Source organism: Brachyistius frenatus, unplaced genomic scaffold (assembly GCF_029030835.1).
Source record: "Brachyistius frenatus isolate BFR_SWC_R1_liver_20210118 unplaced genomic scaffold, ASM2903083v1 Contig_6, whole genome shotgun sequence".
Classification (NCBI taxonomy): Eukaryota; Metazoa; Chordata; class Actinopteri; family Embiotocidae; genus Brachyistius; species Brachyistius frenatus.
This window is the reverse complement of record NW_027210605.1, coordinates 8,808,895-8,833,593: the sequence shown is the minus strand read 5'-3', so window position 1 is coordinate 8,833,593 and position 24,699 is coordinate 8,808,895. Positions and strand designations below refer to the sequence as shown.

At 40.2% G+C, this 24,699-nt stretch overlaps 1 protein-coding gene across 1 annotated transcript in view; it reads left to right on the top strand.

The window, feature by feature from the left end:
• The window catches only part of LOC138615415 (band 4.1-like protein 1), a 49,252-nt gene that overhangs the window by 5,248 nt on the left and 19,305 nt on the right, over nucleotides 1–24,699 (top strand). Inside the window, exons 2-6 of the mRNA XM_069689047.1 lie at nucleotides 11,460–11,548; nucleotides 11,867–12,016; nucleotides 20,188–20,292; nucleotides 22,340–22,382; nucleotides 22,498–22,573. Coding sequence (XP_069545148.1) covers nucleotides 11,477–11,548; nucleotides 11,867–12,016; nucleotides 20,188–20,292; nucleotides 22,340–22,382; nucleotides 22,498–22,573 — 446 coding nt within the window. The 5' untranslated portion in view covers nucleotides 11,460–11,476. The remainder of the gene's footprint in view (nucleotides 1–11,459; nucleotides 11,549–11,866; nucleotides 12,017–20,187; nucleotides 20,293–22,339; nucleotides 22,383–22,497; nucleotides 22,574–24,699) is intronic.

Below are 24,699 nucleotides of genomic sequence, written 5' to 3'. Positions count from 1 at the left end.
AGTCTACAGTCCCTCTGGATGTGAACTGCTGCAGTGTGTTTGTCTGTTTGGACTGTGTTTGTCAGTGAGCGAATCAGTAGTACGTCAACATGTCTCACGATCCATGTCACCCACACAAGCTTCTGTTAACTCATGGCTCTTAAAACAATGTGTTTTGCTCTGAGACTAATTATTCAAATCATGTCTAAGGCATTAAAATGCTTTTAACCTTAAAAGTAGCAGTGCCACGCCTTGTTACATGTCCTGACCCTCTTCACTAAGTGATTATTAGATTACTTTCTAGTGTAGAATGGAAGCTACTCATGTAAACTGCTAAATATTTAAGATACTCATAAATCAAATGATGCACTATGACAGCTCATTTTGAGAGATTTCACTGCTTGATTTGTTTTAATCAGTGGGGATTAACTTTACAGTGAACCCGCCCCAGCCCCTCCCCGCGCTCTAATAATTTAGATATGCACAGTTGCCACCTTCTTTGGCTCCAAGTGATAAAGAAGCAGACATAGATAAGTTTGTAATCAAACAATCTGTCTTTTCATATCAGCTCAAGAAAAGAAACTCAGTAGTTCAGATGTTGTGCAGAGACTGTACTAACCCCTGTAATTCCCTCTGTAGTAGTGCAGACCCTTCCCACAAGAGAGAGCTCATACTCGGGAGGCGCAGGTAGCACCACTCCCTCTGGGCTTGCTTTCTCTTCGGGAGGATGAACTTGCAGCCTCATTGGCTTGGGTGTCGTATCATTTATCCCGGTTGCCGCGTGACATGATTTGCAGCAGACTTAAAAGTTGTGCTACGCAATCTGCTCCCAGGACTGCTGAGTGCCAAAGGTTTTGCAGAATGTATGTATGTTGTTTCTCCTCAACAGGGACATCTCGCCACTCCCTCTTCCCCAACCCCCACCAGCCCTTACCTGGTTTCCCAGAGCCGGCCCCTGCCCAGCGAGGATTGATGGACTGGCTGTGTATGCCATTAGGAGGGAGGCACTGATTATAAAGCCCAGATATGGAGTGAGCCACATGATGAAATGGCAAGGCTCATTGAGGAATCTTCAGGGATTGGCTAGTGCAGTGGGTGGCTTCTGTGCATGGCAGTGTCGATACAGTAATTTAACATTTACTGTACAGAACATGCTTTTTATGTGACAGTGCGTACCATTTTCTTTGAGCAGCAGTAGCTGCTTCAGACGTGTCTGCATACACATCAATAACATAAAATACACAGTTATTCATTCTAGTATTCACAGTAAGCAATATAGTGAGCCTTCACTGCCTTCATAAGATGGAGAGTGTTGCATTCAAAATACTGTTCATTTTAACAGTAAGAACAGCATACAGAATGTTAGAAACTCTCTATAGTTGTGAATACTGTGTTGCACTTCTAGCTGAATAAAGAAATTTCCCCTCGGGGATTAATAAAGTGTATAAAATCTAAAAAATAAATAAAGATTTGCAGATATGAATTAAAAAAAAAAAAGACCTCAAGGCCTGGACCTCAAGACCACACTAGTAACAGGGACATCAGCTGACTAAAACAAGAGATCCCAAACACCACATGGGTATTTGTTTTTCAATATTAACTACTAGAAATAATGCCAGGCTATGGTTATCATTTTCTAAGAATCCTCATGCAGCAGTGTCACAGCCACGGATTAACAGTCCCTCTGCCCTGATGACATCTAATGATAAGCACCGAGATTGTCTTTGTGGTAGTCAAAGCCACCATGGAGAAGGATTTAAGAAATATGGCATTCAGTGGAATTTTTAGCTGCAAAAATCCACAAGGGCAGCCAAATGGTCTGGTTTACTCCCTGAAGATTTTTTTTTTTTCACACTTGGCACAAAAGAAGAGCCCTAGATTTGTAGTGGTAGTGGATTAGAAAGATTTCTTAAAATATCCTGAAAAACAGACAGATGGTAATATTGTATTGAGTGGTCTTTGTTTCTGAGTCAAAGTTATGTCCTATTAAATCTACTAATTAATGAATAGCCAGATTAATAGGAGAACATAGTGGGACATGCTTCATTCATTTGTGTAAATAAGGTAGTCACCACCGATGTTCTGGCAAAAGGAGAGGGCAGCCTGGAGAGGGCCATTGCTGGATGGTAATAACCTAAATCTAACAACCTGGATTCAATCAGTGTCTTCATTAAAGGGTCAGTTAACCTGGTCTTTCATTTTTATCAGTTACCCCAGCCATTCAGATGGTTTAAAATTTTGTCCAGTGCAGTTTTTAAATGGTCTTAAGCACCACCATTGTGTAGCCTCTGAATGGGAAGGCTTTTGTTTAAAGAAGATTTCGGGGAACCAACCCTTTAAGCCCATGTGGGTTTGTAATCACAATAAAAGCACTTTAACGCAGGGGGATGCTACTGGAAGCACTGGTTTGTATGGAAACACATATTGCCTTTGCAAATAAGGTGGTGGCCAAGTGGAAACAAGTCATAATGAAATGCAGTATGGGGGCTAAAGCCCTCTGGGTTTGTTGTAAGAAATGCTTGAGAGGATGATGCATTTCTTCCAACAGTAGCAGCACAGGGTCTGTCAAAAATGAAACGGGCCTCTTTACTTGTTCAAGCAGGCAGGTCGAATCTACACCATTAAATGATGCACTTTGAAAAAAGCTGTAAAATAGAGCAATTAGCAGCGCCAACTCTGGCTGAGAGGCTCTCATGAGATCCCTAAAACCTGACACAAAAATAAACGTTTTTAATATCTCTGGTTTATTTACTTATTTTCTGTAAATAATGCAGGTTTTTACTTAAAATTGCAATAAGACTTTCTGACAACATATTGTTTTGTTAAAAATAACTATCCATTTCAAACAGCACAGCATTGTTTTCTCCGAGGGGGATTGTGAAACTATCTCGATTTGATATTTTTTGCAAAATAATTCCAAACGTCCAAACGCTTTTCCAGCAAAGCAGAACCTGTAACCAGAAGAGGTGTCGCTGACTGCTGCTTTTGTCCCTGTTTTGCTCTCACACTGTGTACTAGACTCATTTTGTTCCCTCCCCAACATACTCTGGAGAAAGGCGAACACTTGATGCCGTTAGCACATGCACGGTTTCCTGACAGCATACTGTGTTTGAGGAGCGAGAGGAATCCACAAGCTGTCATTCCTGTGTTTCCCCTGCTCCGACATATTTTTGAGATGCTATATTTGACAAATTTCTTCTGCCCATCTGCCGATGAAGGATGGGGCCTGTGGGCTATTGACGCCTGCCTGAAGACACATCAATTTTTGGAGCCTCTAAATTGACAGACTCTTTGTTTGAGAAATGGCATGAAGACAAATGGGATCGGACAGGCCGCGGTGAATGGTGCATCGCGAACATCATCCTGCCCTAGATGATCAGCCATCATGTGTTTTAGTATCTGGCAATTTATCTGAGCCGCCCTGCTGCAGACAATGAGTGTTTTTGGGGCGTCGCGTTGTCTGCTTTTGCTTCTTTTTTCTTGGCTAGGACTTTCTGCCGTTTGGGACTTCTTTTCAGTTAAATGAGTGTGGTTTGAGAGTCTTGCAGTTGAGCCAGACGTACATCAGGCTATCCGCCATGCTCATTAATGATTCCTGTGTATCTGGACTGAAATGTAGAGCACAGAGGAGGTCATCTCCAGAGATAAACTGACATGGCAGTGCTGATAGTCCTGAATGCGATAGTAAAGTCTGTGTGCATGTGTATGTGTGACTATGAGGACAAGTGAGTATATGTTTGAAGGAATTTTGCTTGTCTGTGTCTTGTCATAAAAGATTTTCAATAACTGTGACTGATCAGCTAAACGCAGCTTATCTTATTGATATAGTACGTGCAGTATTTTGTAGCACACTCAAACAGTCAAAAACGTGTCATGGAGACAAAGCATATTAATTTGATTTGAAGATAAGATCTGTTCTTTTTTCAGTCGGAGATACCGTACATCACAGTTGTTCGATTTATCAGCTTTAATCTTCACCCGACAAAAATGTAAAGGTTTGAAACAAAGTCCACTGTGATTAAAAAAAAAAAAAAAAAAAGAACAGTGAAGTGGGTAGCAGAAAAAAAAAAAAAAAGTTTGCAACAGTCTTTAACGTTGTGAATGTCAGTGGAAGTGAGTCATGGCTCCCTCCCATCCTGATTGAACTGCAGGATACATACAGGTACATTTGTTAAATGTACCAGTAAATTGACCAGTTGGTATATGTTTTGTGCCACCAGCAGCTAAAATGATTCTGAACTATATGGTTATTATCTTTAAGATCAATTTAAGCAGGATTGTAGCTACAAGTGATGTCTTCTGTATTTTTGGTGGATGTTTGGAGGGTTTAGGGACCAGTGAGGGCGGAGCTACATTCTACAATAACAACAGCTGCAGTTGCACGTTTCAAGTCAAGACCCACTGTTTGTGCAGTAAGTGTCTTCAGGCTGACAAAAATTAGAGAAAAAAAGATGGAATTTAGTGTCTCCCTACCAAATATTTCTTATTGCAGTCCAAAGAACATTTTCAGAACAAATTTCAAGTCTTGGAGGGAATTATAATTTCCAAAAAGTATATTTAAACAGTTAATTAAGGAAATAAATGGTGAAGAAAAACCACTAATTAGTTAGAAATAGACTTTTTCTGGCAGTTTGTTCTTACAAGCAGTTTGCCAAAGCCTTCTGGGTGGAACTCGCACTCTTGAATTTCAAAGACTAGTCAGACATCATATGAGTAATAACAACTGATCTGGTAGGGTATACCTAACTAAAGCAGGTCTCATTCCAGATGTGGCATCCTACAACTAAATGATTAGACAGAATACAAGAATCGATCAAAAAAATTCTCTGACAGCGCAGCACTAGACAAGACCGGAGCAGGTAGAGGCAATAATCTTGGTCAGTTTTCCAAGTTTTGGTGCTTGATCAGCATCGGCCCGTCGAAATGCCACAGAAAACACCTCACCCGGTTCATTGCTTCATTACCGTCGATTTTCTGAAGCACTTCATGAGTCTTTGTAGCTGATTTCTTTCATGCGAGATCTCTGTTCAAGTTTCAGGTCCATGGTAGAATCACAAATGTTCACGTTCCAGTGGTCACAAAAACAGGTGTACCTCAGGTGCTGATGTTGATCGAGTGACGTAACTTGTAAAACTTACTCATGAAGATTATTGCTTCTCCCTCCTCTGTGTACGTCACTGTGCTTCGCTCCGTTCACGCGCAACAGGAGCAATCTCAAAACTAATCGCCCCTCGTTATATATACAAATCTGTGAATATGGTCACTGATATTATTAAACTTGAAATTAATGTTAAATGTAGTATAAAGGCACCAAAACAATAACCATATTGTATAGCTGATATAACTGTTTTAGCAGTTTACATTATATTTTACAGGTGTTCAAGTTGAGTCCAACACCCGTACTGTTCAAATTAAAATAAAAAATGAAGTCTAACTGGAAATAAAACGATTATTATAATATTGTTGCTGGTTTTAAGAGGATTAAGTTGCTCATTAATGCGCCTGTGGGCTTCTTTAACATGGAGGAGATTAAAGCCTCCTGAAATCTGGTTTTATGTCTTCAAGAATATTTTCGGGTAGTTTTTCCTTCATGTGCAGTCTAAAGAGAAACAGGAAACGATGGGAGAGAGAGATGATGGGAATGACATTTAGTGAGGTTAAATATCGAAGTGACTTCAATTCATCTTTATCGTAGCAAAAGCTCAAATGAGTGTAATGTAAAAAGGTCACTTGTGATGACAAACCCTTTGAGAATCATCATTAAACTCTGCAGTTACCCTCGGCATTGTGGGACTTCATAGCATATATTGCATTATTGTTTTGATTTTTTTGGGTGACAAATTTACTTCGTGCACATTATCAACTTTCATGATGTTGTTTACGGCTCACCGGGCAGCTGTTTTTACCAATAACAACAAAAAGTCCACTGTACACTACCTAGCCACCACTAAATGGCAGCTATATAAGGGTAGTGACTAGCTGGTTAAGACAGTCAGGCATTTAGCTGCTAAAAGACCACCTTCTGAATTTTATTCAGGGGAGTGGAAACCACCGCAGAGCTAAAGGGAAAGCAAATTCTGAACTTTTCATCAGGTAAGCAGAAACATGACTCCAATGCATTGCTCATTGTGCGTTGTTGGGTGGATGAGTAAATGGTCAACTATTTACAAACCAGTTTGTTAAATCGGCTCAAAAGATAAGATGGAAGTGTGGACAAGCTAAGGCTTTGTTCAGACTGCAGGCAAACCTGGTCTGTTTCTCAAATCAGATCTTTAAGGCAGACTGTTTGCACTGTTATATGCAAGTGAGTCAATCGGATTTGGACTATCCAAACATCACCAACCTATCTGCATTGGTTGCTGTGGTAACCATAAACAGGCAGCAACACTGGTGACGCGGCTTTCCAACACGGAAGCTGCTGGCACAGAAGTGGCATAGATTCTGCTCACTCATTGAGTGTGACATTGCGAGTGACTGATCTGAGCCACCAAACATCTGGACTGAAACGCATTTGCAGAATTCGATTGGAATCGCGTTTCAAACCACCTCTACATATGGTTTGGATTCAGTTTGCTGAATATGGATATGACAAAAAAATGGATTTGGGCTGTCTGTCTGAACAAGGATAAAGAATCCTCAACTGTTATCAGAATCTGATTCTTATCTTACTCAATTCTGATTTGTGCACAAGGCAGTGAGAGAAGCAAAAAAATGAAAAGAACAAAGACAGAAAACTAAGACAAAAATCTGCCAAATTGTTTTTACTGTACGTAAAATGGTTTTCAGGGCCTTAAACGTAAACAGTTTTTAGTAACCAGCATTGACTCAGCAGGGTGGATAAACAGTGAGATTGGAACGAAAAGCTTCTCTAGCTCTGCTGTCAGTATTACGTTTGCTTCTATCTCTTGATGTGTGACACAATTACCATCAGTGGTAGTTTGGGGCCATTGCTCCTTCAGTTAGTTGTATGTGCTATCAGTTTGGACACATTTACAACACACCCACTGACAATCACATCCACACATACAGTATACCACAGTGCCCACACAACGCGAGATTAATAGACAGGAGTGGAAGTAGAGAGGTTAAATCTGCAGTACAGTGGTGTCTGTGTAATGACATGCATTAAATTAGCTAGATACTGATGTAAGCACTTTCTGAAATGTAGTCTGTCGCTGTTTTAATTTAGTGCATGAGATTCTGAAGTATTAATAAAAAAGTATTTCTGTCTTCTTTAAGTAAAGAAAAGTCGAGTCATAAAACGTAACTATTTTTGGAGGCCTTCAGTCCCACACGTTGTGAAGTTTGACAGCGTCGAGGGAGGTGATGCTCTGAAAGCAGAGACTTGCTTTGAAGTTGAAGAAGCAAAGAGCCCCAGATGACATTGTGGAGGAAGACCTTTAATGGCAGTCTGTTTGAAGACGCTGACTGTTGTAGGATTTTTGAGTCTGAGCAGCCGCCGCAGCTCGCACGTCTCAGCCTCCATCATCTCTCTCACACAGATGGTTAGGTGTGTGGAGACCAGAACTGATGTGGACCCGCACTGATTGAATCATAGAGGACTCAAATGAAAGAATTGATTGGCCTCGCAATCACGAAGTGTGTGAAATGAGCGGCCTAACGTCTGACACTGATCCATTAGGATTCTTCTCAAGCTCGCTCGTGATTCGCAGACACATTGTTCTGACAGCTGCTTCATGGAGCTCGCCTTCACACTGAGCGGTTGCATTACAGTGGACAGACCCGATTGGCTAACATGAGTGAGTTCATATTAATGATACATGTTAAAAACAATGGACTTGGAATGTGAATCATCTTCACTGTGCTTCTCGGCACATAACACTGATTGCATTTGCATGAGAAGATTGTATTTCTAATTCAAGGCTTCAGGTCATTATTGTGGCCTTCTTAAGACGATTATCATATAACCACATTTCTCCTGTATTTCCTGTCACCCTCAAGACCGTACACACATATGTGCTAAATGACAAATGAAATATTCCCACTGACATATTTGGTGAAGATTTGAGGCCAATGGTGAGTGATTTCTGATAATACTATATCATACAATATATTCTTAAACAAACTGACATCAGTACATGTATTGAGTAGGACACTTTACAGCAGGAGTCTCCAACCTGTAGATCGTGACCCGGTTCTGAGTAGATCGCCGAAGGCTCAAACATTATGTATATACATTTGATAACTCAGTCTCTTGGTAAATCTGTTTACATTTCTATCCAATCAAATTTACAGACATGCGGGCACTTTGTGACACAAAGCGACTCAGCTTTCAGCCAATCAGCTGTCAACATTTCCTAGCTGCTGTCAGGTTACGCAAGACATGCAGTCATATCAGGGATGTTAAAAGGCGAGCAATCACGCAACGGATTAGACAAAAAACGCGGATAGTAGCCAGACCAATAAAAGGCAATGTATATAGCATTTTCCAGTATACCACAGCATGCACATGCTGTTGAGTTTAAGCTGTTGTGATACAAAATATGTGTGAAGAGTATCAATTCGTTGCTGTTCACATAAAATAAGCGTATTCAGCTGGTTTGGGCGGAGCTTAGCTATGTGAATAAATGTAACTCGACATGTGTGGCTCTCGGACGTTATCACTTTTTCAAAGTAGCTCTCAAAGGAAAAAAAGATCGGTGACCCCTCCTTTACAGCTTATCAACAATACAAGTCTAGTAGTCTGGCTCTGCCCACCAATTTCCCACAGCTTCTGTCTTCACTGTGGTTAGAGTCCTGAAAACCCTGTTTGCAATAAGGTTGGCTGAGCCCCTCTGGAGGGCAGACAAACAAACGACCAGTCGGAGTGTCTCAATGCAAAGACATTGAAAACAGGCGTTTGTTTTCAAGTGTAGTTTGAACAATGGCGGTGGGGGTAGAACGGGATGAAGCAATACAAACGGTTGTGGCAATGCAAGTAAATATTGAGGAATTGAAGGTGGAGCAAGAACAATGTCTTTCTTTTTTTTTTTAAGTCATCTAAATGGTCTGAACTTGTACAGCACTTTATCATCTTAGAAGTCACAAAGCACTCTTACACTGTTTCCCATTCAACCATTCACACACTAATGAAGCTGAGCTGCCATGCAAGGTGTTTGCCATCAGGAATACATTCACACACGTCGACAGGAGGAGCGGGGGATCGAACCGGCAACCTTCCGATTAGTGAGCAACTACTATCTGAGCCACAGCCACCCCATTTAGAGAGCGGTTATAGAGAAATGCTAGCAGCCTGGTTAATAATGCATCAATGCTCTCTGGTGGTGGACAAGCTGTGTGACTGAATTGCTGTTTCGAAACTGTCTCATACATTTCTGGACTGCAATTACTTTATTTTATTCATTTATATGCCAACAATCAGCATAATACATACATGTACATGTAAACTAGCTGCTTCCCATGTCTGACTTATCTTGTTACATAAACATGAATCATATGACACAAATCAGTTTTAGAAAATGTATAAACCTCTACACAATGTTAACTGTGCATATAAAATAGTCATTACGAGAGTATATTTCCAACCAATTATACCATCCATAATTATTTATTAAATAAATCAAACAACCCCTTCAAAGTTGCAAAGAACACTGCAGAGTGTGTGACATCTGCAGCCATCACAGAGCCAGACTGCACTAGTCTTTGATCCGACTTCATTATGCAGCTTGAGACTGACCTATCATGAAAGCTGAGGCATGCTGTGCAGCCTCTAAAATCGTAAACACAGAAGTGTCCTCAGACAGCTGGAGTGAGACATTTTTTTAAATTAGGGCCTCTTCTTTGAGGAAAAATGCTGCCGTATTTTTTTCCTGGTTTATGTTGGCCATTATTAGACCAAATTATATTTCTGTTTTGCTCCTCCCTGATGAAAGTTTTCCCTGGAAGCTTTATTGTTTTTATCAGCGCTTCCCATGTCCCATCCTCACTAATTCCCAGCTCTCAGTAACCTCACGCCTTATTTTGTGCCTTTTTGTAACATTTTTCATATTCAAGCTGTAGGTTTTATATTATAAACATCTTCACAAATGTGTGTTAAAGTAAACATTTTGTGGATTTGATGTTCCTTTTTTCTCATCTTCAAATAAACTATTTTAAAAATCTCGTGTACTATCAATGCTTTGAAGTGAAAAGCACAGTCTTTATATGGCTTTACAGACATTTTATACATTATTGGGAGTCATTAACCAAGTAGATAGCTCTCCAGTCCTTTACAAACGCCTTGGGCAGACACATTTCCTGAAGCTTAAGTGGATATTGTAACATTATGCAGTAAAGGGTGCATTTCTTCCTCACAAACTTCTCTGTGAGGGTTGAAAAGTGAGGATATTCGAAGATAAACAATGCATTTCAGGAAAGGAGGAAGCTAATAATTCAGCAATTACCACCATATATTTTTACCGGACAGGGAAAAGCAAGCAGCAATTTAAAACTCTGCACTTATATTCCCTCCATCACAATCTAATCTTCAATATGGCTGAAGTGAGGAATTTCAACAGCCTGTAATTTCGACAGAAATGTTCCCATTTTATCTGAAAATTTCAGCTGACGCATAAAGTTGACATAATGCCTTGACTCTGCTCACCTTCCATAGTAAAGCTACACGCTCACTCGGGGCTTTAACGTGCATAATTCATTTCTCCTAGCTGTAACGCATAATCTGAATATCAGCTATTTGACTGCATGTCACCCGCAGAAGCAGCACTATGCAAGAGTTCAGCTCGAGTATAGCAGTGGTCACCTTCAGATGACAAACCTCATCTGTCGCCCGCTCACCTGAATACTGTCGCAGTATTGTTGTACATCTCACACTTTTAACACCTTTCCTCTCGCTGGCGTCTCTCTCTTTGTAATCTTGGGGTTATTCGGTGCTACCCTTTCCTTCCTCCTGTCTCATCCTCAAACTGTTGTCACATTCTCAGTGGCCTCTCCCCCCTCGTCGCCTCTCCCTCTCATTCACTATCTCCGTGTGTCTTGTCTAGTGCTGCAGGGCTCTCTGGCTGATGTAATTTGTGCTATCTATTTTGCTGGCGTGAGAAGAGAGCGTCCTGAAGCCAACGCTCTTCATGCCGAGTGCTCCTGCGAGAGGCTGTGAGCTGTGCGACTGAGGCAACCTCGATGCACAATGCAATGACCGTGAGTGTGAAACAGACACTCAATATGGATGTCGGTCCAGCATAATTAAAAGATAGCACATAATAGCTGCCAGCTGAAAAGGAAATTGGATGTGATGTCACCACAGGTAGTGGTTCGGCGTCCATTCATCACACCAAATATCAGTTTAAGTGCAGATTCGGTAGACTGTGCGAAGATAGGAAACTCTTTTGCTTGCATCTCATGAGTCAATTCCATCTGGAGACCATAGGCAGACTGAACTTCTAGCAGCGGTAAACACTTCACACTGGTTTCTTGAAACAGTAAACGATTTGATGTTGACTGAATATGTTTATGTGTGGTTGCAGGACTATAATCCATTTCCATGACAACAGAGAAGGCTTTGGCTGGGGAAATGAAGACTGCACTGGAGGGTGACACCAGGAGAACCAATCAGGTGGGAGCACTGTGGAACTCACAGCAGCTGTACATCATTTTATTCAGGCCTCTCAATCACTTAGGGGCCTTCCGGCTTTGTGCTTGATATGCAAGGCAGCTAGCCCGTCCTGCCTGTGCCAGTAGCTTAACATCTTAGAGCAGCAGCTCACACAACATTGTACATTTGATGATTACCGCCTATGATCAAAGATTTGGGATTTAAATAATTTTGTAAGACAAGTACATGATGCCTCGAGAATTCAAATATTCAAAGGAAAGACAAAGTACAGTGGTTTCAAGCACGCTTACTCAGAGGAAGGATTTTCTTTCCTCTCAGGTTCCAGAGGACCACGGGGATATGGACGATAGCTCAGAGAAGACCCCCAGCAAAGCCTCCAAATCCCCTCAGAAAAGCAGCAAGCGGCCAAAGACTGTCCCAGTCAAAGTAACTCTGCTCGACGGCTCCGACTATGACACAGCAGTTGAGGTATGCTACCCACTATCTGCGAGACTTGGCAGAAAATGAAGATGATGTCTGATCAATCCCAGAAAAACACTTTGATTATGAATATGTGTTCTAAAAATGATCACAACGTGGGAGTTATTTTCATAGATATGTACATCAATCAAATAATTTGCTAAGATCTGGAACATCAACAGGTCCAACAAGGCAAGGCATAAGCAGTCAAATAATCATATACGCTTAAAAGAAACCAACAGGGTTGCTCAAATTATTTGAAAGAGGAAATGAAGCTATAATTCCTGCCCTAGTTGTGTACAAACACTGTTCTCTTATGCAATCAGAGATTATTTCTGACATTTTGGGTTCCCTCTTCAAATGCTTTTTCATGTACCTGTTTTTATGTGCATATTTAATCAGTGCATAATGAACCAGAAATTTTGGGGGAAGAAAGGGCAGCAAAATGTAAACTAAATAATGGAAACGTATTTGTATTGTACATAAAGCATCTGACTTTGACTTCACTCAAGCTTCCCCTTACTGATGAGATAAAGAGATGAAAGAAAACATCAGCTCTGTGGGCAGCAAATTATATTACTGTAATTAAATTATGTGATCTTGTTGCGTCTTCTTTTTCACTAATGGTGGTAATGACACCAGACTGGACATTTAGTGCCACCAGTGGTTTATCATTTTTGCACTGTAGTTAAAATCTGCTTCACACACAGTATATGTAGATATTTTGGCTCTGTGACTGCTCTGTTTGAAATAGTTTCTCGTTTTATCTCGTAATATTTCCTCGTACATTTCAGTCACAGATCCACAAATAAAATCTCTTGCAGAAATAATGTTAAAAATACAAAACAAGCTGGAGAAAACCTCAGGGAACTATAATAGCAAAATGATTTTACATAGACACGACTTTAATAGAACTGGCCGTACTGGAATATGTCCGTTTTTACTCCTTGCTTATTGTCAGTAAGAAAGTCTACCCTCAATAGTTTTTTTATTCTCCTGGCTCCGGGCTGGTTTTCAACCTGTTTGATTGTTTGACTCCCTATTTTTTTCTTCCATCAGACTTTGTTGTAGGCGTATCTCTGCATTCAGGAATTATTTGGAGGGTACAAAAAAATTATAGGCAATATAAATGATGGCCAAAACTGCAAAACTAGAATGCTTCCTTTAAAGCTGCTTTCAGCCTCACAGCTAAACACACAGCTTCCTTTTCAAAGAGTTATCCATATTAATTGTTTCAACCATTAGCAATTCTGGAAACGCACAGATATGTAATTAAAAAAAATATATTTCAAAGGTTGTTTTGCTGTGCTGGCAAAACACACTTTGGCTGTTTCTCTGCGCTAAAATGCACACATACTTTAAATTCCTATTTTGCTGTGGAGGTTGATTTTTTTTAATTTATTTTTTTTAAGCATTTTAAGAGGCTAGTGTATATCTCCTCCATTTGAAAAGAGCCCATGACTCAGCATACAGCACGGTACACCTCATAGGGATTTAGACTCCCTTGGTAATATGTGCTATTGAGTCAGGAAAAACATCTCTGTTGCTGCTCTCACAAAGAAGGAGGTTGACGGGTGGAGGGAGGTGAGACAAGCTCTGCATTGTGGGGGATGGAAGCCTCTGATGAGCAATCCCAGGCTTCCATAAATCGTGACTCTGTAGCCTTTTGTGTTTGTAAACAGACGGGTGTAGTTCGGTGAATCCCCACCGCCATCGGTTTATTTGAGTTTCACAGTAGCCCACACGCTTATCTTGATCAAGTGCTGCAGAAAATTAATCTGCGCCTTGACTGCAATGACTTGTGAGTGGTGTTTCACACCAGCGGGAGATTTCCAATACCGTTTAAAACCAGCAGTGGAGTCCCCTTGGCTGCCGCTGCTGCTGCTCGAGTGTGATGTGGATGGGAATGAGCTTGTTGGCCCCTCAGCCTCATTCATGTCAACTATATTCCTTTTTACGGTTTACTGCCTCCCACCTGACCTCACATATGTTACTTACAAGAGCCGGCAAGTGGGGAAATATGTCAGGAGTCCTGACTGAGGCACCGCACACACAAACGCATTTTCTTTCATCTCAACCCTCATCTTTCCCTCTGTCTTAGTTACATGCATACACACACACACACACACACACACACACACACACACACACACACACACACACACACACACACACACACACACACACACACACACACACACACACACACACACACACACACATTTCTTTTAGGTCGTCGCAGTGACACCAGAAGCAGTGGGCTTGGACAGAAAATCCATAGAGTTGACAGATGAGTGCTCTTATATCTGACCGGGGAGAAAATAGAATGGGAGAAGGAAAGAGGAGGAGGAAAATATGAGGAGCGAGGTAAGAGGTGGAGCGAAAGACGAAGAGGAGGTAGATACTGGCAGTGCTTGTTTGTTTGTACACTGTAGTGTGAATGGTAGTGTGCAAGAAAGTGTGTTTGCAATGGATAAAAGGGAAGCAGGGACAGAATGATGAATGCAGTGAAATCATTATTTTAATTGCAGTCACAGTGTTCACCACGCACAGAGGCCCGATGATAAAAACCAGGGCGAAGCAGAATATTGATGTTTGGCTTACGACCGAGCTCGGTGCATTTATAATGTCCATTCCTTAACCAAGAGCCGTACTGTTAAAGGCCAGCCTCCAGTGAAATTTAAGATTTTAACCTTGTTAACATGTACACGTGTTGTTGTTTTTAGACACTAGAAGACATATTATGAACGAAATAAGCTGTCAATGCCATGGCTGAGCATTTTGGTTTTGATGTGACAGTCTTAAAAAGTTATCACTGTCAAGGTATATCTAATCCACTTCAAGACATTTGGGGATTTTTTTTTTTAAGGCAGAAGAAACTTATAAATATGTAATTTTGATGAGCAGAGATGAGTTTTCAGAGGTTTAATCAATGCCAGGAGAGGAACTTAAAAGCAAGAATTCCAACACCTTATTATAGTATTTCACTGCCTTCAAGCTTTTTCAAAAGCATCTTTTATGACACATCTGGGTTTTTAAATAAAATCCTGAGAAGACCATGCTACCACTACTTTTAACTACTTAAACTTTGGCTCAATAGAATATTCTCTGCAGGTCCAAACTATAAAAGGCAAATGTTCATTTCCATGGTGCATACATTTTTGCTGGTTAACCACATGAGCACGTGAGTTTCCACTTTATTAGAGAGACAGAGCTGTTTGGGGACTGCGGGACTGAAGTCAATGCATTCTGTGCTACTGATATTTCAGAGCTAAGCGGCTGACGCAGACCACACACTATTCAGAAAGAATACTCCAAAGAGTTTTACCTGAGAGAAGGATACAGCATTTTCAACAATCATGCAGTGAAAAACTAGGAAAAGAGATACGCGTGTGCATGTGCACAGGAAAAAAGCTTTAAACCTACAGTCCGAAGTGCTCCGCACACATTCAAAATGCCTCCTTGGGGAAAACCACCAGCTCCATAAATGTGAAGTTCGTGGGATCATGTGGTTTACTTGTTAAAACCCAATAAAAGATTCTTGACATTGAGACCAAGCTCGGTCTCCTTTGAAAAAGCTGAAAGGATGATAAAAAAAAAAAAATCTGTTTACCAACAGTATATTCTGTATCATATCTTCCCATTATAACAGCAGTCATCTACAAGGCATCCCTACACAACTCTGGGGATATCGGTGTGCACAGAGCTTGAGCCTCTGCAGGTTCAAATGTGTTCAATGATTTGCTCAAGGCAACTTCAGAACGTATATTTGCCAGAACTCGAGCTCGAGTTGAGGGCAGTGTCTCCATGTTCTGGACTGCTCGACATCCAAACAGCTTGTCTCTTTCATCCTTTAAACTAGCACAGGGACTTCACAGGTAAAAATTCATAGATAAATCAGTTCACTTTGGAAATCTGGTCTTGTTTACATTGGTCATAGAAGGAAATTTGAAATCTGATTATGCGCCTGAAATCCAAAATCAGGTGAAAAAGGTTCAATTTCAATAAATATATAATGACATTTTCGGAAGCTTATAATTTCAGTTACTCTGAAAGATGGCAAACCTGCTAGTCCTTAAAGTTATTAATAAAATTACTCTGCAATGAGAGGCTTTAGCAGTTTCATTTGAGTTTATTTAATATCCTCACCATATGGTGCCCTGGCTTTAATGCTGCTTAATGAACCCAGTGGGAAGGACAAGACTCTGATAATTGTTTACTTAAACTGAAAAGTTGAAAAAGAAAAAAGGGAGCACAACATGAAATTGTAACCTGGCTGAAAACGCTGGAGGGATTTTCATCACTGCCATTAAGCAGTCCAATAAGGGTGGAGGATAATGAATGAGGAGATTAAATGCAATTATGAACGAACAATTATGTTATGTTACGGCGGTTGCGGTTGGTTGGTTGTAAGGTAATGAAGACATTTATGGTTAAGTGTAAGACGTTGTAGTTTTAAGATATTCCAGACTGGAGACCACATTTGATCCAATTAGTCTGACTGGATTTTTCTTGGTGCATTCAGTTTTTACATTTGTTTATGTTTAATAAAGAACAGAATTGTTGAGCTGTAAACAAACCTTTTGTTTTCCAGTTCAGAGGTAAAGAGTTTTTGGTGGTAGTTAAAGAGATAAGAATAATTAACGTGAGATTATGAGGAATGTTCATCTGTTTTAAGACCCCTGGTATAGATGTCGAGGGGGACCGTGGAATGCAATAACCGAGCACAAACAGTGTGCAAGTGAGGTTTTCCCAGAAATCCCGTATGGGAGTGGATAACCAGAAGGCATGGATGTGATTATCTACAGTCTGTCTACATGTCTGAATTCCTGAGTCCCGTTTGAAACAGTTTGTTTTTGTTTTTAATACATCAGAGGAGAGCAGAGAGAAGTCTGTCACACATGGCATATAGTAGCTTACAGTGTCATACATGTTCTACTGGGATTAAATGCTTTTGACCTATATTATATGGTAGCAGTCTCTTTCCTCTCAGGGCCTTGAACAGTTACCTTTTTCAGAGGGATTTACTTAGTTTACAATCCTGGCTGTTTGGCAACAGGTCACTTTACATGAACCTTCTGAAACTCCTCTGCGATTTTGCTGTTTTTTTTTTTTTGGTGAATGTCACAATCAAAATTACTTGATTTTGAAGCCACTTCACAAGAAAAAAAATGCAATGCAGTTTGCAAAATTCAAATTTTTTTTATGGTAAAATTGCAGGAGAGTGTAAAAATTTTGTTATTTTTACCTAGGAATAATCACATGTATACTTACTATAGTAATACGCATACTGCATATCACAGAACAGGCTGTAAATATTTTAGTTTTCACCTTTTTTATTAAATCATTTTCTGAACTTAAAGAACCATTAGCTCAATTACAAAAAGTCATAATTCAAACATAGGCCTACTGTATTTAAAAAAGTGCAATCCCTTACAACTGTAGGGGTGTATCAAATTAATTGAATACATTTTCTAATTCTCATGTTAAGACCACTTTTCCAATAAAACCATCACTTCCATTTGTTCGAGTAAACTGCCGTAACATTTATTTTGATGACAAGAAGAGGGGTTGAAAAGCTTTGCTGTCTGTGAATGAGGAGACATGTTTGTTGGTAAAGTATGTTTTAATTGGAAAGGGTTACTTTGTGCTGTAAAGCCTTCAGGAATTCTGCAAAATTTAATTTGAATTAATGTGATCACAAGAATGCGATTTCCTGGAGGGACTGATTAAGGCTACAAAAACCCATAATGCAACACTCAGAGGACTGTAGGAGAGCAAAGTGGGAGGAGCAATCTTGGGCAACACTGATTTCAGAGGTACAAATTACTTGGCTACAACTGAAACCTATTGCACTGTTAAATCAGATGTTTACGTATTCAGTAACTTTTAGGGCTGGGAACTCGGACTTCGAAATTTAACTCCATTTAAGCAAGAGTGAATCTAATCAGCGTCAGGGAGCCACAGCATTTACCATACGTTTACTCTCATTGGGTGGTCCTGCCATGAAAATAAAACCCTCTGTTTGAATTTACTGAGTAAGTCATACATCAGGACACCTTATTTCACTCATTTCAAACTAATTCTTGGCCACAGGCAAACCGGCAAGGATATGATCTACAGATAGCATGTGAGGCATCTAAGGAACATCAGTAAATTGTATAATCTATTGATAACTTGGACAAAAGGTGTTGAGGGGACATTGTTAATTGTAGCTACAAAAAACAACCCAGGTCACACTGTACCGGCATAGAATTTTTTTTTGAATGATACACAGCCCTACAAATGGGACGTATGGGACTCTAACAATCCTAATCTAGAGTATTTAGATGAGCCTCCTTTGTAGATCCTTGATCCCACGAGTGGCAGCTATCTTTGTCTGCTTGGCTGTTCCGACAGTTGATTATATCATTACTGACCTCTGGTGGCACAAGGTGTGCACCACAATACATGTTAAAAGGCCATTTTTTTTTTTGGTCATTTGTTAAAACAGTGCGTAAGTTGTAATTGAATTTTGTGCAAGTAAATGGAATGGTATGATTTATTGATCTTTCGCTGAAGACGTCTGTTAAAATTTGGTCTATCCTGGTTAAAATCCAGGCTAGAAACTAAATTCAGCTATTTCATTCCACATTGCATTAGTTAGAGTGACCAAGTTCAATATATTTACCTTCTCCTTGGCCAGCCATTAAGCCATTCACCCACATGCTGTCTCTCCTCATTTTCTCAGCATGGGTGAGGCAACGAGCAAAATGGATTTCTAGAATTACACCAAATGGCTGCTAACAAAATCAGGCCGCAGAACTTGTTACAGCAATGTGATTGGATCCAACTGGAGCGACAACAAAATCTCATCAACAGCTCCTGAATTGGTCGCCATGCTTGGGGGACCACCTACGATGTGTGATGCAATTTCATTTTGTTGTAAAATATATGTGCCACTCCCACAAAAATCTGACTGCACCCACAGTCTGTTAATCAACATTAGACTCTTACTGCGTCACTCCTGACAGCCTCAGTGCAGCAGGCGCAGAGAGAGAAGGATTACTTTGCAATGGTTAATTAATTACCCGTCTTAAATTTGTAAAAACTTATGCTGACTGTACTGCCAGCGTTCCTCACAAGAGATGAACAAAGGTTTGTGGTGGCCTTATCGTAACCGGAGATGGAGCAAGTGAGAGGGCGCGCACACATACAAAAGGGACCTATTACTTCTGTTTCCATGGTAACAGCTGCTTAGATGCTTTGTCGCCAAAGGAGCCAGGTTTCCCTAGGAGATGGATCTGGTGTGTGTGTGTGTGTGTGTGTGTGTGTGTGTGTGTGTGTGTGTGTGTGTGTGTGTGCGTGCGTGCGTGCGTGCGTGCGTGCGTGTGTGTGTGTGTGTGTGTGTGTGGAAATAGCATTTTGCCAAGGCCGTCTGTGCAACCCACAGAGGCCTTGATTTCAGCCCTGAAGGTCTGGATAGAAAATAGGTGTGGTCTGTTGAAGCGCCACTGATGCGAAGTGCTATTCCTCCCCTTATATATAGGCATAAAGATAATTGCTGCTCCTACTCAGCAGGGAGAGGACAGACTGGGAGCATCTCGCAAATCACTGTTACTGTGGATTTTCATGTCAGTGATACTTTTTGACTTCTGTGTTATGAAACAAAACTAAATAAAATACATTATTATCTATCAGTTTTCAATTTGTTATTTAATACCTTATCTTTTTGCAATGATTGATATCCCGTTAAAGATTTACAAATCTCTTTCACACATCGGTCATTTATACCAGCTTGTACTATATGATAGTGTGGATGCTGAAAGGAAATATAAAGGAGAGAAAGAAGCGTAGGACATGCAACAAAGCACTCTGCCCGAATAAAGTCAGGAACATTGCAGTATTGTGAAGGACTCGAGCACGAGCCAGTAGATTCCCCCAAAGTCCTCCACATCTTTATTAAAGTGAATTATTACGCAAACCTCTGCAAACTGTCCCCCTTTTCCCCCCTTTTGCTGCATGTGATGGTTCATATAACCTGAGCATGCACCTTTTCTCCTTCCCACTTGCTGTGTTCTTATACGTGTGTGTGTGTGTGTGTGTGTGTGTGTGTGTGTGTGTGTGTGTGTGTGTGTGTGTGTGTGTGTGTGTGTGTGTGTGTGTGTGTGTGTGTGTGTGTGTGTGTGTGTGTGTGACAGAAATTTGCCAAGGGCCAGACCCTGCTGGACATGGTGTGTGGCCATCTGAACCTGCTGGAGAGGGACTACTTTGGCCTCTCTTTCCAGGACACAGACAACTCCAAGGTCAGACACAAAGGCTCACACACACACACACACACACACACACACACACACACACACACACACACACACACACACACACACACACACACACACACACACACACACACACACACACACACACACACACACACACACACACAAACATTAGGATATCTTACTTGTGTCCATTTATTTTTGCACTTTTATTCATTCTGAGATCTGTAACTGAAACTCTGTCACTGTAGCCAAATGCTGAGACAATTTAACCAAACCTTGGACACCAATTTGATCCCTGGCGGAAACTGCCCTGAGTGGCCTATGAGAGACTTCACAGACACACAAATGAATGTGTGGGCACAATGTTTATTACAGTGGGTGTTTATTAAAGCTCAACGTTTTTATGTGTTTTTTTTAAAGTAATATTTACTTTGAGAACAAACTGCAGTTCTAACCTCTCCAAGGTTTCATTGCCAAGCAATTAAATAGCACTTTAAACAACATGTCAGGAACATTTCATTTCCTTTTTCAATACAACACCAACCATTAACAATGTGTGGGAGTAAATTAGGTTCTTTTGTCAATATCTTTGTAGAGTTCAATGGCAAACATGATCATTTGTTTCTTTGTAGGGTGGGTGATGTTGGGACATCCACACGGGGATTTAGCAATTTTAAGAATATGAATATTATTAATATTATGCTTCTTACCAAATCTGCTCCAGCTTACACACTACACTGATATGGATAAAAAAAAAAAAAAAAAAAAAAAAATCCTTTCTTTGTATTTTTAGCTTCATTGGCACAATATACAACATAGTAAATGTTTATTTGTAAGTAAAAGCCACATGATGTAACTTTTATGAAAGCAGATCGTGATCAAAATGAAATGCAAAGTCAGGTTTTCCTTCCTTGTTTGACAAAACGTGTAAATAAAATATAAAAACAATAGCTCTATCACCAATAATGCTCCTTCAGCTGTTTTAAACAAATACAACAGACTTGACATCCTGCATTAAGCAGACTTTAGCAATTCCGGTTGCTGGTTTATCTTTGTTCTCTCTCAACCCAGTAAAAGTTGCTTTATTCTTCATTACATCAGCTAATTCCCTGCTGCACATTTAAATGTACTCCAGTTCTGCTCTGGAACTCACAGCTCTCTCTTTCTGTTAGCGTTTTTCCTTCTATTGGTCCGAGAAAAAAAAAAAAATTTGAATCGTGCGCACAAATTACTAAATCGAGGCCACGAGATACTAAAACTGAAACAGTACTTCTGTATTATCCTTTCTGGTGACTAAATATGTCATTGATTAGTCAGACAGCCTGCGATGGCTAGAACAACTCTTAACTAAGGACAGCTGTAATACAAGGGATGCAAAGGATTATTGTTATTTAAAGGCAATAACGATGATATGGAGAGCTTGTGGATTATATCGTTGGTAATATGCTAACTTTGAGGATGCTATTGACTTTATAGTTTGTGAACTGACAGTTGAAGGAGGTGAGTGCACTTCATACTTAGAGTAGAAAGCCTGTTGTAGTGTGGTATCTCCATATATAAACTTATCTCGTGCGCCCTAATTAATTAAAGCGTGGGAACGAATGTCAAGTAGCCTTTCAGCTGACCAGCCTATTTTAGCCTATTGATTCTCCAGGTGTTATATAGCAGTGAAACCCCGGTTGCCCTTTTAACCGTGCTTTACCACTTGCAGCCTGAGAGTGGCATACATGGCCTTTAACATTTTTTTTTTAATATGATTAGACAGCATGGCCTTTTAAAAACAGTGCACAGGGTCTACAGCACACCATGAAAGCTCTTGTGACATTAAGCAGACAGAGCTGGATTCAGCTGGCATTTAAAGCCTCAATATTGATGCTTTCAGTGTTTATAGAAGCCTTGATCAAGTTTCTTGTAGCATGAATATATTAGGCTCTCAACGAGGGAATAGATTTAAAAAGGGAAAGCAGTCAGAGAGATACAGTACTTAACAGGGCTCTTAAAAATGGGAATATGAATTCTTTTTCTGAGGTCAAATGTCTCAAAGGGGATTGTCTCTTTCTTTCTTTATCAGAATTGGTTGGATCCTTCCAAAGAGATTAAAAAGCAAATTCGGGGTAAGTGCAGTAGACACACACAGAATGTAGTCGCACACAGTCTATCAAACCCACACACATGTAGTATGTTAATGAACATCCTTCACAAAACAACCTGCTGGTGATTTGTCCACAGTTGGTTCCTGGGTTATGGGGTTTTCTGTCAAGTTCTACCCTCCAGACCCATCTGTGCTCATTGAAGACATCACCAGGTACGTGTGATTACAACATTTTAAAAAAACAAATTTGTTTTGGTTGTCTGAGGTGCTTAAGTTGACTTGTCCTAAGGACATCTTTATTTTGGTAGGAGTTACACAAAGGACATTGCAGCCAAGACAGACCCTGTGTTTCTTAGTACCTTATGCAGCAAGCTTAACACTCTTCCAACAAAGATTGAAGACAAAGAGATGACCGTCAGTCAGAGAAACTGTCAAACAGAATAGAACAACAATAATAATTATAAATCATAAAAAGGTGAGGTATCACACGGTGGTTTATCCAAAGATCTTGAAAGAATTAGGGGTGTGCCATATTATATTGTATCATTCACGATGACAAGTGATTGAAAAAAAAATTAATATCAGGATAATGGCAACATTTCTACTTGTTGATGAAATGACGCTATACCGTGAGGCAGCACAACGGTATGACATGTGCGTGAACGCACATCTGGCATGGCTAAAAGCAGCTGTATTTTCTACGTAATGTGAATCTCATGAGTTTACACTTATATCGTCTACCCCTGGTAAGAATGAATCACTAACAAGGAAACTGGATTCACAGAGGTATTGTGTTTACACTAACATTGTCACACCCAGAAGATACAAAGTATCACCAATGATAGATCAACATTAATAACCATAGCAAACAGTGCTGTCCAAAGATGAATGAACAAATCCTTTGAACTGATACTGGTACAAACTACAAGTTTAATACGTGTCTGGTGTGCTTTTCTATGTACCGCTACCAAGAAACAGCCATATGCTGGAACTCTTTCACCTTTTCGGCTTTTTTACCTTACTAGTACGAGTCCTATAAATGAAGGGGTATACAAGCTGAGCCGAGCACTGTGTGACAGAGTTTAGCCTGCTTCAGCAGTGCAGGTGGTGACTGACTGATACTGATGTTTTTCCCTGGCTTACAGTAGCTGTAGGCTCTCTGCCTCAGAGCGTTAGGTTAAGTACTAAACATACTTGACTTGACCTGGCTGCTGCTGATATCAGCTCCAATCGATACTAAGTGCAGATAAACTAAACTACTGTAACAAATTCCAAATCAGCAATAACAAAACACGCATAACAATAATGGTACGTACAGACAACGCATTTAAGGAGGAGATGAGAGATGAAAAATTGCTCGGTCACATTTCTGTTATTTCAGAGAAAATGAGAAAACTACTGTGGAAATTTTATGATTAATGAATTTGAGTAAACTGCCTTTTTGATATATATTTTTCAATAGGCAAAAGTACCTCTCCACTGCTTTGAGCTGGTTAGCCAAAATTGGAGCATAGGTTGGGGTCGGGCCCGTAGAATCTAACTTAGACAAACCACAGTCAGATAAAGGATCAATTCATCCACACTAACATGTAGGGATGGCATCCCCGCCTCATATTGCCCACTGCCAACATCACTGTGCTATAACACGAAGAGTGCAAATTATGCACTGAAAACAGGGAAGGAGGAGGCGACTTTTTCTCCAGACTGTGCAGGAAAGCCAGTGCAGCACAATGCTTCAGTGAACTGAAGTCGTACAATGCTTTCAGTATCTTTGATGTTTGACGTAATGTCTGCAGTCTGTTGATGATGATAAATCAAATCCATTAAACCAGCTCAACGAAGCATGTAGCACACAACAACTTTTGTCGTCATGAGTCACCAACAAATTATTACAGAGCAAACTGCCAGCGAGTCAGACGCGCAAACGCACATCACAACAACAACGGACCATCATTTCCGTTCAGATACAGGCCCACACAACACGGTCCCAAAGACATTATCAACATCCCAAGGAGACAGGCAGGTGTGTTATGACAACCACAGAAAATACTCTTTTTTTTTTTTTTTTTTTTTTAAGCATGCAAAAAGTGCATATATCTGGCTTATGATGACTCTGTGAATGAAACCTTAATGGAATTCACCAAAGTAGTTACACAGTTGAACTAATACAATTACTAAGCCTTCAGCACATGCATTTTAATTTGTTTGACTGCCCAATCAGGGAGTACTCTTGAATTCCTTAGCAAAAACAAAGTGGGTTCCAATTATAAAAAGCCAATATTAAAAGCACCGCAGCAATACAAAGGACTGTTTAAATGAAATAATAAACTCTACATGTT